Source organism: Ambystoma mexicanum, chromosome 1q (assembly GCF_040938575.1).
Source record: "Ambystoma mexicanum isolate Mex_15411 chromosome 1q, UKY_AmexF1_1, whole genome shotgun sequence".
NCBI classification, from domain to species: domain Eukaryota; kingdom Metazoa; phylum Chordata; class Amphibia; order Caudata; family Ambystomatidae; genus Ambystoma; species Ambystoma mexicanum.
Genome location: NC_090922.1, coordinates 295,270,424 through 295,285,282, shown reverse-complemented (window position 1 = coordinate 295,285,282; position 14,859 = coordinate 295,270,424). Strand labels below are relative to the sequence as shown.

The 14,859-nt window shown below is 44.0% G+C and overlaps 1 protein-coding gene across 2 annotated transcripts in view; it reads right to left on the bottom strand.

The window, feature by feature from the left end:
• Positions 1 to 14,859, bottom strand: part of LOC138527483 (meckelin-like) — a 642,839-nt gene that overhangs the window by 334,182 nt on the left and 293,798 nt on the right. For both annotated transcript variants that reach the window (XM_069638711.1, XM_069638700.1), the window contains exon 2: positions 303 to 385. Coding sequence is in view for 1 of the 2 variants with exons in the window: in XM_069638700.1 (XP_069494801.1) it covers positions 303 to 385 (83 nt within the window). In the remaining variant the exon portion in view is untranslated. The remainder of the gene's footprint in view (positions 1 to 302; positions 386 to 14,859) is intronic.

The following is a 14,859-nucleotide window of genomic DNA, read 5'->3' as shown; positions in this document are numbered from 1 at the left end:
TTTCCCCCCTTCTACGAGAACAGTTGGTTAGACATGTCTACTTGGCGCAGATGCCATTCTCGTGGGCTGTCCCCCTTTAACAAAACCAGGTGACACATGATGGTGGCACATGGACGTATGAGCCGGTACCCGGCATGTGATAGTTGTGTCTGGCATTACTCTGGAATATGATGAGAGAATCTTGGCTTGTGAGGCTGCACTTGCTGTGCCTCGCTACCAAAGATTCTATCTGGCGTAAGATAAAGCAAAGCACTTTCATTTTGTCAATGCGTGTTCCTCACTACGCTGTTGGTCATACTTACGGCAGTAGCGCACGGAGTGCAGGTCACCAAAGGCGAACCAAAATCAGCTTCAGTATAGCCACTGGCACAGGTACATTTTAGACCTGTAGAAAAGCATCAATAGAGTTTCAAATGATCAAGTCATACATGATAGCCATTCACGGGTACGCCATCTTTAGTAGCGACTTATGCATAAAGGTGAGAACGGTATGAGCTAAAATATTATTAGGTGATCACTGGTTTAAGCTGCATTGAACATGAAAACCACATAGTGTAGCATGAGTTCCTCACGACCCCCACAAGTTGCCATTTACAGAAAAATTTAAAGTCGATTTAGTACTGCATTTTTAAATAATATTACGCCAAAAACACTTTAAGTGCTACACATGTTAAACCCAGAGTCAAGTTATATTTTATATCTTTGCATTCAAACCTCAATAACGTTATTTTCTAGGACTCATATCCAGGAAAAGTGTGAATAATTTTTTCTTCGTAAGTTGATCTAAATGATAATAACAGATTGCGGTCCTTACGCAACGCCCTTACAAAAACTGCCAAAACACAAGGAACATGGTGTTGGGCTTCATTCAGAGTTTAGTGGTAAATTGGTGGTAAAGCTTGCGATTTGCTGCTAAACTCATTTACCGTTAAACTGTCCATTGGCATTACCACGGGATTAAGGTGGGTGGCGGGAGAGTGTAAATTCCCATTTAAGAGTCCTTAGGACTCCATGGGGATTGTGGGTGGATTTACCATGAGCGGTAATACCGTGTGATAAATCCACTGATCTGTGGCAGTAAGATTGAGGATTTATCTCCACTATTATTCTGCAGGTAAATCCTCCATGTTAAGGGTGAACTCCAAATTCAGCATTGCGGTAACAGTGTCAGCAATTCTGTTACCACGCAAAAAAAAGTGGCGCCCATGGAATGACTGGCACTTTTTTACCACCCCGCAGAACTTGTACTGTTGACCATGTTCTTTTTCAGTGACTGTTTGTATGTTTTTGGCTAAGGACCTGAATCAAATCTTATTTTTATAAAATTAGCTAGGATCTATGCTTTCCAAAAGACATGAATTAACACATACATTGGGACTGATTCCCACAGATCTGTATTTAAAACCACGAGACAATGCGGCTAAGCATCTTATTTACACCTGATACTTTGTAACTGATTCACAGATCCTAAAACTGAGGCAAATCTGGAGATGCCCGGAGCACCCCCACAGGAGCACACGTACAAAAACCTTTCGCATAGCCTCTTATAAATGCTTATGCATTTTCAGATCTGCGTCAGTTTTGGGTTACGCTGTCTGTTAAAAGGCATTGGATGTAAATGTGAGATTCTTACAAGCATTTCCTGATTCGAACCAGTGCACATCGTTTTGAGCCACTGTTTGAAAAAGTATCAGTCAAACAGGCTGTTTCAGCTAAAAGGCCACAAATGCACAGACAAAAGGAAGCAAAAGCAAGCTTTACAGCTGGCTGTCAGGTGGTGCTCTGCATGTGTTGCTTTTTAGCTCAAATACTATCAAATTTCAGGTAGAAGGGATGCTAGCTTACTTTTTTCAAACCACAGTAATATTAATGTTTACAGTATAGCATCACTTCCCTATCTGGGGCTCAGATCCTATTTGTTTAATGGTTTCTTGTTAGGAAGACGAATGGGGAAGAATTACATGAATCTAGAAAAATATGAATTCCCAAATGCAAGCGACAGTAAGATTTAGATAAGTGGTCACTTCCATTTTCCCCAAAAATCTTCTTAGAAATGTTTTGCACAATTAGAACATATACAGTACATGTCTAATATTATTCAATTAATTTATAATAATGTTACATTCCTTGAATCATCTCAGTAAGGGGTGTCCCAATGTTCCCTCTAATATTTTTCTCCAAGTGCGGAAATGGTTGGCTTTCGTGCACACATTATTTTCCATGTGCACAACTAATTAACGAGGTAAGCCACTTTGTGAGCATGCACAGTTAGTGAGCAATCATCCACAAAGAAAGTTTGGAAAGGGATGTCCCCACCCAACCACTCTAATCCTTTATGAAGTGTGAAGGGTGCATCCTAAACACTTTCCCCAAAGATATAGGCTAAAAAAGAAAATGTCTGTGATTATAAAGAGACTTCATCAACCAGCCAAGACTTTAAGGTCTGCCACAGAACCTAGCAAAAGTACTCATGTGCAGAGAAAAATAAGTGTACAAAAAAGCATTGTATGCTCAGTATAAACAATTGGTTTAGTTGTGGCTATTCATTTGTCAACACTGCTCAGAGACAATGCATAATTGTGTTTATCTCATTGAGAAAAAAACCATATGTATTACAAAAAACAAATATCACTTGTCGTAACTGAGGTGGCAGTCATAAAAATCATACATGATATGCAAAAGGATGTGCAAAAGGAATAATGACAACTAAAAGGAGTGTGCCAGAAAACATGTCAATAGGAGTGCATGTGCCACATTAGTGAAGTAATTCAAGAGCAGGGAGAGTATGCCTCTCATAATTAGTGTAAGGATGATAACTAAATCAGAATAACTGCTCCGAAGAATATTAGGATCAGAAATCCTTGTTCCTCTGCTAACCATCAACATTATAGTGTTCTGTGAACAGAGCTGTGACAATGCTTACTCAAAATCAGCCTTTCAGCTAAGAGGCATATACACCATCCATTTTTGCTCCATAAAAACAGGAAAATGTACTCGACAAATTCGCAAAACAATGAACATAAAAGGAGTCCACTGCTTGCTTCTACCCACAAAGCTCCTCTGATATTTTCTAATCAGGGACCAGCAGAGCAGTTGCACAGGAAGGAATATTACTGCCCAATCTCAAGAGGCATTTTAAGGGTAAAGAATGTTTAAGAAGCATAAAGTATCCATATTGGCAAAGCTAGTTACTTTTATACTCCCTGAAAAATCATTTGATTCCAAGTAGGGAGTAAAATCTTCTGAAATCCCTGCTTGCAACGCTGACATGGGAAGTGAAATGACAGGGCACATATTACAGACTACAGTGTTGCCCACCCTTCCTCACCAAAGCCTACACAAAATTCAACAAGAACCTTACTGAGGAGCGTTGAAGAAAATTAAAATTACATATATTTGCAGTTCATGTTAATACCAGTCAGTCACATCACTTTATTTTGGCAAAAAGCCATAAAATGTTTACAAACAAAACATCAGATAAATAGATTTACAAATATAAGCACCCCAAATAAATGTCCCAGTTGTTCAATCCGGTTCGGAGAGAGGAACAAACTCTATGGTCATCCCAATACAGCTTGGAGTAGGGCACAGTAAAGTCTCATCTAATTTAATTGGCAGTAAACCTTAAAGTTCTAGGCCTAAACACTTCAGTCAATGGCCACTTCCCTAGCAAAACAGCATGGTCTGTTGAAGCATTATTTCACAAATCTGGGGAGTAAGTTCTATTGAGGAGTCCAGCATCTCTTGGCAAAGTTAAAAAAAAAAAACTCAGTCAGAACGCGGTCTCTGAAGTCAATTCTGATAGAGTCGAGTGCATCTGTACCCTGGTCATAGATCCTAGAACATCGTGTGATTTGCTCCCTTATTTATATTGGAAAGCCCTCAACAGAAGGTGCATTTTTCTAGACGGTTACTAGAGTTTCCTTTAGTTTAGCAAACAAACACATTTCATTCACTGTACTGCCGAAACATCTGACTTGGTTTTTGAAAGTTGCTGATTTCTTCGTCATCCGCCTATGCCCTCCCCTTCAACACCCCCTGCGCCCGCACCTCCCCCCACCTCCTGAGCTAGCCATCCATATTGGTTGACAGGGCTCTGTAAAAAGTGAGGAATTGTAGCAGTAAAATACTCACTGGGATATTTGCATAACCACAATACTTTGCAAGCAAAACATATTTAAAGCCTTGCCATAATATTATGTGTAGTTTAACAAAATGTCATAATTCTGCATGTACACATTTATTTAGCAGTGCATGCAAGATTGTTTACAACATACCCTGCACTAATAATGTTCTGTAGGATTATACAAGTGCTCAGTGAAACCGTTTTTCTATAGCAGCAAGTTATCATATCATTTGTTATGATCTATGCTCAATGCAATTCTGAGCACTTGGAAATGATGCAGATTGTGAGAAAACCATTCCAGCTGTCTGAATATCCTGTGTTCTAATACTATGTACAAGTAATCCCAGGCATAGTCCATACCCATTATCCCTAGCAGGCCAGGTAAATGATATTGCAATCTTGCCCTCCACCTATAGGGTAATGTTAGCAACGCTAAAGTAGGAGACACTAAGCATGATGGTTGCCTACTCAAAATCATTAAAAAGACAAATTAGCATTTGAGTTTTATATTGCATTGTAAAGGTAATGCTTCAAAGCACGTGTGTGACATATGTACAAAAGCATAGGGAGCATGGGATGAGGTTGCACAGTATTTGAGCTGACAGTATGGATGTCAAGCTGATTGGCCCTAGAGGACCGCGTACCTGTAGTCTTGGTGGATGGTCTTGCAGAGGCCGCCAGTCTGGAGTCCGGAAACTGATGAAATAGCGGCACGAGGAATCAGCCTCTCCACCACCCAAAAGAGGAACTGGGTGAAGGATGGACCGACCCCCAATGTCACATTAAGTACTCTCCAGAAAAGCGTGACAAGAGGATTGAAGGCTCAGCTGGGTGACACCACAGTCCAGGTAGAGTTGGTTGTCGAGACCATGAATCTTCCAGGTCCAGTGTAACAGCGAGGTATTTGCAGTTGATAGAGGAGTTCGATTGGTGCAGATGGTTCCAAAGGTTTGCAGGATAAAGTTCGGAGACAAGCAAGACAGGAAGAGTGAGAACAGCTGAAGGCTGGCTGACTCAGGGCAAGACCCAGGTAAGTACTGGAGGTTGGCAGACCCAGGACAGGCCACAGGTAAGGGCTGGAGTCAGGCAGGCCCGAGGTAGGCCACAGGTAAGGGCTGGAGGCAGGCTGGCCCAGGACAGGCCACAGGTAAGGGCTGGAGGTAGGCTAGCCCAGGACAGGCCACAGGTAAGGGCTGGAGGCAGACTGACCCAGGACAGGCCACAGGTAAGGGCTGGAGGCAGACTGACCCAGGACAGGCCACAGGTAAGGGCTGGAGGCAGGCTGACCCAGGACAGGCCACAGGTAAGGGCTGGAGGCAGGCTGACCCAGGACAGGCCACAGGTAAGGGCTGGAGGCAGGCTGACCCAGGACAGGCCACAGGTAAGGGCTGGAGGCAGGCTGACCCAGGACAGGCCACAGGTAAGGGCTGGAGGCAGGCTGACCCAGGACAGGCCACAGGTAAGGGCTGGAGGCAGGCTGACCCAGGACAGGCCACAGGTAAGGGCTGGAGGTAGGCTGGCCCAGGACAGGCCACAGGTAAGTGTGGAAGCAGGTTGGCCCAGGACAGGCCACAGGTAAGTGTGGAAGCAGGAACAACGAGGCGAGCAAAGCGAACCGCGTTGAGACGCGACTCGCTGAAACTCGCGGCCTCTTTTATGGGCTGCAGGCGCCCGAGAGGCCTGGGACGCAAGCCGTTCCGTCTCCGGACGCCGGCGGACCCATAACGAGGCTTGGAAAGCAAGCCCCACCAAGGAGGTGAGCCCGGTCCACGGCGCATGCGCGGAACCGAGAGAGAGGTCTTCCGCGCATGCGCCGAAGGCCGCCGGCCCCGTAGCCCGTCGCTCCCCTCCCGGCGAGTCCCCTCCCGGCGAGTCCCCGAAAGCAAACGCGCGGGTAGACTCGCCAGGAGGAAATGGGAGCGGCAGACCCCAGTCTCCCGCGTGACATGACAATGGATGATGCTTTTGCATGTGATTCATTTTACAACAAACAATAGACAGGTGGCAGATTCAAGGTTGTCCGGCAATATCTAAATGTGGACATGGGTGGAAGTGGAAGTCATAAGGTGCAATTGGGGTAGAGCCAAGTATAGGAGTCATGGGTGGGGAGGGAAGATTCTATGATTCGTGTGTGCAGGCATAGCTTAGTAAGATCTTATGTTCAAAGAGCCACTTTCCATACATGTTTGATGGTGTATTCTCTATTTCAGGTTTTTAAGGCCACACTTGCATAGAAGGGAAATATAAATAGGCTGGTCTAGAATATCAAGACTATTTAGCACAATTTAGCTTTATTTTGAGAGAAAGAAAATGTCAGGTAATTGCTGTGACTTGTACCATATTAATTCTTGAGACAGTGGGAATTTTCTGTGTGCGCTGCTAAAATTCTTTTGAGTGGCACCCAGATGGAAGCTTGACAAGTGCACATGCACACAGCTTAGAGGAAATATTGAAGGGGACATTTTATTTATGTATTGTGTCTGTGAAAGGTGCTACCAAGAGTAATTGAGGCAGTTCCACAAACTAAATTTTCATTGCATTATCACAATAATGTATTTGTCTTGAGACTACAAATTATTCTGCAGGAAAGCAAGCCTAATTGCTTGGAGAAACACCATGCTATGGGAACAAAGCACATATCCCTGGGCCCTGAACTTCCATCCACAAATGGGGCAAACAACCTGGGGGTTATGTTTGACTCCACTCTCTCCTTCTCTTCTCACATCTCAGACATCTCTAAAAAGTCCCACTACCAACTGCACCTTCTCAGAGGTATTCTACCTTTTCTCATTGCCCCCCAAAAGCCCACTGTCTCCAGAGCTCTGGTCCTCTCTATGTTGGACTACTGCAACAGCCTCTTTCCCAACCCTGCCTGTACTCTCCGTCCTCTTGAACTCATCCAGAACAGAACTGCAAGACTTATCCTTGGCCTCAAGCCCAGGGACCGCATCTCTCCAGGACTGAAATCCCTCCACTGGCTCCCCGTGGCTGCAAGGTTCAAGTTCAAGACCCTTTGAACTGTCCACAAGGCTTTCTAAATACTCTCCATCCCGAGCCCTCTGCATCTCTCCTCCAACGCTCTGCAAGTGAGCTGTTTTTTCCAAGCAGAGATTTGGGGGGAGATCTTTATCCTCCTCAGGTACCTCCCTCTGGAACAGCCTCCCTGCCTCTCTCTGTCTTGAAGCGGATCACCTAAAGTTCTGGAAACTCCTCGAGACCTTCCTCTTTGTCTCCTCCTTCTCTATCCCTCTCACCTGCTAACCACCTCACCCACTTTCTTTCCCTCTAGCCGCTACTCTCTGCTCATTTTGCCGACTAGATGCTTGGGGAAGCCTCAGAGCCTCACTTGTCACAAGCTTCCTCGCCAGTCTTCTGCACTTGCCTCCGGGGCCTGCTCTTGATCCCCATTACCCCCCAGCCCCCTCGCACTTTCTGTCTATGGACTATGACCTGAATGTACCATGCCTAATAAGCTTGTTTGTCTTGTTCTGCCTTATGTCTCCCCTCCCATGCGTGGCTGTGCTTTGAAACACTTGCTGTATAAGCGCATAATAAATAAACAATCAATTCAATTCAATATCGGAGGATCTGATGGATTTCGTGTGGCCGAAATGAAATCTACGAGCACTTCGAAATTCCAAATTGTGGGATTTCAGCATCAAAAAGGGTCCCAAAACGAATTACAAGGAAAATGTCCTCATTTATATTGATACCCAAAATGATAATAGAAAAGTGAAGGATTTATGTACACTGTTTAAGGATCCCTGGAAGCAAGTGATTGCATCTCAGTAATCCTGCTAGTGGAAGAAACCAGAACTATTGGTCTTGAGAGGAGGCCTCGAACTGAGGAAGAGGGCCTCCATGAAGGACACTCCAGGGTTTTCTTTTTTAATTATTTGATCATTTGTAAAGGCGCTGTAAGCAAGGGAGCGTATTTCAGGGTTCTGGGGGAAGAAGGGTGGGATGGAAACCAGGGGAGGGAAAAATAGGAAGGTATAGCAACAACACAGGGTATTTGGGAGTCCATTCACAGTAGTGTGATTTCCATTCCTGGATCTCTAGAATGATGAGCTAGGTGATTGCTAGCAGAAAGGCCCCTCATTCGGGAAACAGAGTTTCAGACGGATGCCCAGGCCTTCTGGAAGTTGTTTGAAGACGCAGAGTCAGGCTGGTTAAACATAGATTGCTCGTGTTTGGTCAGGTCTTCGAGGTTCTTAAGCTCAATTGGGTGTTTGCTCCTGTGCTGGGAGCCTTCACGTCTATACCGTGCTCCAGTGTTCTTGGTGGGAAAGCACTGGGGGTTCTTGGGCAGATGATGATCTGAGTGGTCTTGGTGGATGTAATTGATTAAACAGGAGTCCAGAGTTAACCGAGTCGGTTCAGAGAATATCAATGACCTGATCATTTCTAGCAGGCAATGTGTAGCTACACCCACTAGTTGCACTTGCTACCTTATACTAGAGTTACAGAGCCTAAACCTAGCGCAACTCTGGAGCTGCCTGGAGCCTCTATGAGATGCCATTGAACAATTCTCAGTGGATAGCACGTGAGCATCTGAACTATGCTCCAGGAATCTCCAGTTTTGCTTTGCTTTGTGACTAGGCACAAGGTAGCAGGTGCACATCTATGGGATTTTCTTCAGTGTAGATCTTTGTGAAAGTCACTAAATATTGCCATGTTCTAACTGAAAAGAAGAGGGCGGACAAATGGAGAATATTTTCATAATATGAAATCATTTCATTATTTATCACAAACGTCACAACCTAAGCTCTTTCAAGGGCCTTGTTATATGGAATGTAACTCTTTTATCTTCTGTGAAGGAGAACCAGAGCTTTCATCTTGTCTGAAATAAGGGCCTCATTACGAGTTTGGCAGTAATTTTCGAGTAATTACTCATAAACGTGTTTACAACTAATGCCACTCGGTCTGTCAGAATTATCGCCAGTTTACGATTGGGGTAACAACATTGTTACTTTAGCCCCCATCATGGAGTCAATAGGACTCCGGAGGCGGGGAGATGGGGAAAATATAGTATGGGTGCTTATTCCGCCTATGGTAATTTCTCTAGTTTTTGGCATTAAAACAGAGGTAGTACTTCCAAAGCTTGGATGGAAGTATCTGCTCTATTCCAACACTGAACATGGAATTAGGCAGTGTGGTAAAAATGCCAATAATTCCATTACTGTCCAAAATTGGAAGTTACATCACCACTTTTTTACTGCATTGCATAATGAGGCCCATGATTTTCTGCCAATAGTCATTTGTGGCCCGTGGGTGGTCTGTACTTCCATTTTAGTAATGCCTTGGATTCTGAATGGGTTGTGGCCTGTTATGGACTATATGATCAGGATAACCTATCTTCTCCTATATGAAGGTGGCCATCTTGGGTGTGGAAGAGTATAAAACCCACCTCCACCTGGTCAGCCTCTCTGGCAAAGCAGAATCAGAAAAGGAGGTGCACAGCACAGTCCGAACCTCCCTGTGATGCAGTGGCAGACATTACAAGGCCCATAGCTTAATATGAACATTTGTATAAGAGTCTCCATTGAAGGGTGCAAAAGGCACCTATGTTTTTAACTGATGCATTCACTGCAAAACTGCAACTTGTGTGATGGACATCTTTGCTCATGCACAGGAAGGGAATGGGGATAGCCATACACCATGATTACCAGTGTTAAGGAAGGTGTAACTGATGAGGGCATGAAGGGGCGTATGGCATAAGGGAGCGAGGGTTCATGGGAGACCCCCGAGAGGGTGAAAAAAAGAAGGACCAAGAGCTGAAGAGGCAGAAGGGGCCAGCATACAGAGGAGCGATGAGTTTCATTCTGACAGAGTGGCATGAAGATGTAGGGTGTCCAGGCATTAATGAGGGCAGGAGTGACATTGAGGTGGCGACAATGAGGAGGTAGGGTGGATAAAGGTGATGGTGGACAGCTGTATTAGGCGGGATGAAGTGGTAGTGTAGGATGAGAGACTGAGCAGCATACTGTAGTAAAGAGGTGATTTGGGATGGGAAACAACAACACAAATCGCTATGAGAGCATTGCGAATAGGGCAACTCACAAGAGCACTGACGAAATGATGACAACCTCCAGAGAGTGCTTTTAGACTGCATTTAGTCTCTGAAGCTAAAATGAAGCAATTGTGGGCTACAGTTGGGATAGAAATAGTAGACACTGATTGAGAATTGCATCTAAGGGAGTTTAGATTCAAGCGTGGATCATATGCACGACTGCTTATATGCCACTCTGCATTTTCCAGGATTGAATATATCAGCCACTGGAAGTCGGAAACATACAAACACTGTCACCAATAAATGTTGCCTATACCGAATATGGCGCGTTTGCGCCGTACTAAAATTCCGACCACCATTACTCCGACTAATGGGAGCGGGGGTTGCGGGGGTGTCCCCCGTTCCCCTTAATCGGAGTAATGGGGGTCAGTGATTTCTGGGGTGGTCCCCGCTTCCATTAGATGGTAGCGGAGGGCAATAAATAGAAAAGTTCAAAAAAAGGACCCTGCGGCACCAGTTCGACCCACATTAGTGGGAAAGAAGTGACGCTGCAGCGATACAGGAGAGACGGCAGCACACACAGAGCAGAAGTGTGCTGCCGAAAAGGTAAGTGGGTAGGGGGGGGGCAGGTAGGGGAATACAGGGCACATCGATTTATGTGATGACTGTACCGCAACCATAATGGAAGTCAGATGTTTTAAAGTCGACATTATGGGTGGCGCAGTGATCACATAGATCCCTGGAAGTCTAGAGATCATTCTGTCAGACTTATAATTGCCTGATACTTTTGCACCTTACACCAAATAAAGTTGCCCCCCTCCACAAGAAAACCATATGTGGCTACCTCTATTTGATGATATTTAAAGTTCAGGTGTATCTGGTAATTACAAGTTGGTTGTTATCTCCTGAAATCAAGCCTATAAAGGCTGAACCATAAAGTACTCTAGGTACCTCCGCATTTTAATTAGAGAGACACTTTAGGACCTGGTTAGCAATGCAAACATAGGTTCTCACCCAATATCACATGTAGAAGGGAATATGCCAAAAGGATTAACAGAACTTGTTCAAAAATTGAAAGCAGGGTAAAGAAATATGTTTGGAAATACATGATTTCCTTAGAGAGGAAACTAGGCTGTTCCAAGTTAAAAAAAATTAAAAAAAACTGGACAGCCAAGCTACAGGGACAACAATTTTTCTTGGACCAAATGCTCAAACCTATTATCAGTTCTGACCTTTGCCTGGCTACGACACCCAGAACTAAATTGAAAAGCAATATGCAGATATTCTGATATTGCAGCTATTTTTAAATATTGGGCCTGATGATGCTACTGTTTTGCCCCCCAAGGTCAATAAAATATATTTAACCTCGGTCATATCTCTGGGCAAGGATCAAATCTCAGAAACTAAACTCTTACTTGCTGTAGATGCACAAAGATCATAGGTGACCCACAGAAGATCAAACACAATGTAGTTTGACTAGTGGCCGCCTTAGTTTCATTTATGTTTTTTATAGATAATCTTATTTAAGTCAATTGTCGACATTTTCCAACAAATGCAAACACGTATTTTGAAATGAATGATAGAGAATTTCATTTCACATTTTTTAGATCATTTTGTTCCATTGTGCATATGTCCATTTTTTACAATAGGTTTTAACAATTACGTTCAAGTGAAAGACTGAACAAGAAAATGGGTATTACGCAGGAAAAATGTCTCTGCGTAACTTTGAATGAAGTGATGCAACATTGCTCTCAGCATCTACAGAGGAAATACGTATGTTTATCCATATAAATAAAAATGTAAATGTTTGTTTTGTTCAAAATCTTAAAACTCCGAAAGTTCTTCACCGATTGCTTTGAAATTTCGACACAACGTTGCATTCCAATAGGCGCGTGTTTTTATATACCTACTATACATAGGTGTCACACCTGTGACAGGTAAAAACATGCTTTTTCTGAAAAACAGCGCCATCTCTTGGACGTAAAAGCAACACACGCTGGCTCTAATACGTGCCGAGGAAGCAGCAGAGCGACGTGCAGCCAGACTTTAGGATGCATGGTTGCGAGCACAGCGTTCGCGTTCTGCAGCTTCAGATCTGCTTCAAACGTGATGGGCTGAGAGTGGCTGAAAGACGTCAACGAGAAACAGCCGATCAGTGTCAAACACGACTCCATGCTCAGCAATCACGCAATTATAATCGCCTTGCATTCCGGTACAACCCAGCTGATGATTATAGTTTGAGCAGGCATATTCTCATCGGCACCATGACTGAAGTGTGTCCTTATTGGAAGGCTCTGCAATTCAATGGAGAAACGAAAGGAATGTGTTGCGCTGCCGGGAAAATTAAACTGCCTCAACTTGGAGAACCGCGAGAGCCATTCAAAACTACCCACCAGCATTGTCAAATTAAACATATTAGAAAAGTGCGCTTTCTCTTTTCTTTCTTTTCCATTTAACCAGACTGAGCCACAGCAACGCGTGGCCGGGGACAGCTAGTGTTCTAATAATGATTTAATAACTGTGATAGAATAGGCAAATTGATGATATAATAGTGAGCATAGTTGCTTCTAATATGAGTGACCACACATGGTTTGCCAGTCTACGTGGACTGCCCAAAGTGAGGGGGATTATGGGAATCTAAATTCAAGGGAGGACTGGTAATGGTGCAAGGGCTATTCGATTCTGATTTAGTGACCAAGGAATGAGGTGCGGGAAGTAATGTTAAATAATCTCCCCTTTTGCTAACTATTTATTTACAGCCCCATCTTAGATGTTTTGGCTTCTCTTGGTTTTCCGCACCTACGGTGACGATGCTCAGATTTCTTGCAGGCCAATGGACCCCCAAGATGACTTTACTCTCTTATCCTCAGGACTTGAAAAGGTTGATAACTGGTTGGCAAACAGGTCATGGAAATGCACTATTGGGGCCTAGGAATGTCATGTGGAATCATGGCAACCTCCCGACCCAGTAGTCTCTGTCAGATTTTTCCATTCTGCAGTTGCATATAAATCTTGTGTGTTTTCTGGGAGTCTGACGTGAGAATGGGTACTCAGATTAATTTGATGCTTAGGCGGAACCCAGGAAGCGATTGGAATCGTAGAGCATTTTAAAAAGAAGAGGTGGTTCATTTGGGAAAAGGGATATTTCGATAGCAGCGTACGGGGAGGGTTGGGAGGTTGACAGGATCTGTAAAATGCGCAAAATAATATTGATTAAAAAATCAGCAGAAAAAAATGCAGCAATAAATAGATGCTAAAAACAACGCGTAGGGGCTCCTTCCCTCAGATCTGTCGAGCTCTTCCATACTCAAAATTGTACTAGGCTAAAACCATCTACTTAGGCCACTAAATTTAGCTTATTCAGTCTGTCCAGAAGTACCTAGCTCGTCTTCTCTTTGGTTTTAAGAAGAGGGACTCTAGTAGCTCTCTTCAGCATTCTTTGCATGGGCTCCCAATGCAGGGATGCATTTTGTTTACAATCTACTCCCTCTGGTTTTGTCCGACTCTCCCCCATATCACACAACCAAAATCAAGGCTTATCGACCTAATCGATCTCCCTGATCTTCCAGTCGCCTGTGGCTAAACTTGCCCCATTCTTAGATCACGGGCAGGGGAGACACAAGATGTGCGGTGACATCTCCCCGAGCAGGAATGGCCTTGGATGCATCAGAAACCATGATGATCTTTAGAAGAGCCTGAAGCACGCTGCAAATACACATGCCTGGCTATGTTTCCGAACCCGTGCTCTGCCGTCAAGTGTGCCTAGAAGCAGCTCAGTTTGTAGCGCTGCTGGTAGATCCACATATCCAATCACTCAGATCCGTCAGGATCTCTTTTCTTTGCCCACACTGGCAAATGCCTTATTCTTCAGCTTTCATGGGCCACAGTCAGAACATATTCCCTCCATTGTGTGAAGGACTGAGCTTCACAGGAGCGCCAATGTTTACCCTTAATAAGCAAGTCCAGATCATGGAGATAACTGTTTTGCAAATCAGGTGCACTTTGATTAAAGGTATTGCAGGATGTCAAACAAAAGACAGGCAGATGCAAGGTTGTTTTCTTCTACCTAGAAAAACCTCCATTATACACGTGTAACGGTTTATATGGATAATGAAAAACAAAGTATTTTCTTTTTTAACCAATGGTCTTCTAGCTCACAGGTTACATGTGGCTCGTGCCCCGGAACAAAATTCATACGAGCCATAATGGATAACTCGACATTGAAGCCCAGGGCTTCATTTGGGGTTTAACCTTTATCCAGCAACCAATGGTGAAAACATGGGCCATTGTATCTGAAATGACCTCTTCTAGACCTCAGGGGTCAGATTACAGAATGTGTGCACCAACGCACATGCAAAGTTGCATATGGTATTAGCACGAGGCCAAAGTCAGCCCAAGCGCAAAAAGTATTGGGGCCATATTGGCAAAACTTGCAATTTAGTTTGATATAAGCACTAGGGTAAAAAAAACATACACCTTCAGTGCATTTTTGACAAGGGCAAAGGTTGGCACTAGTGCTTATAGCATTCATTCATATGAGCACTAGGGCAAACCACTTGTCATGGTGCAAAGGTTTTCTAATATGGCCCCAATGTTTTTTGCACTAGGGCAAACTTTGCACTTGGACCAGTGCAAAGTTTCTGTAATCAGATCCCAAGCGTCAAAACGTCTTTGGTATGTGTCCGGGACTGCCCTCAAAACCTTGCATGGGTCACACCGA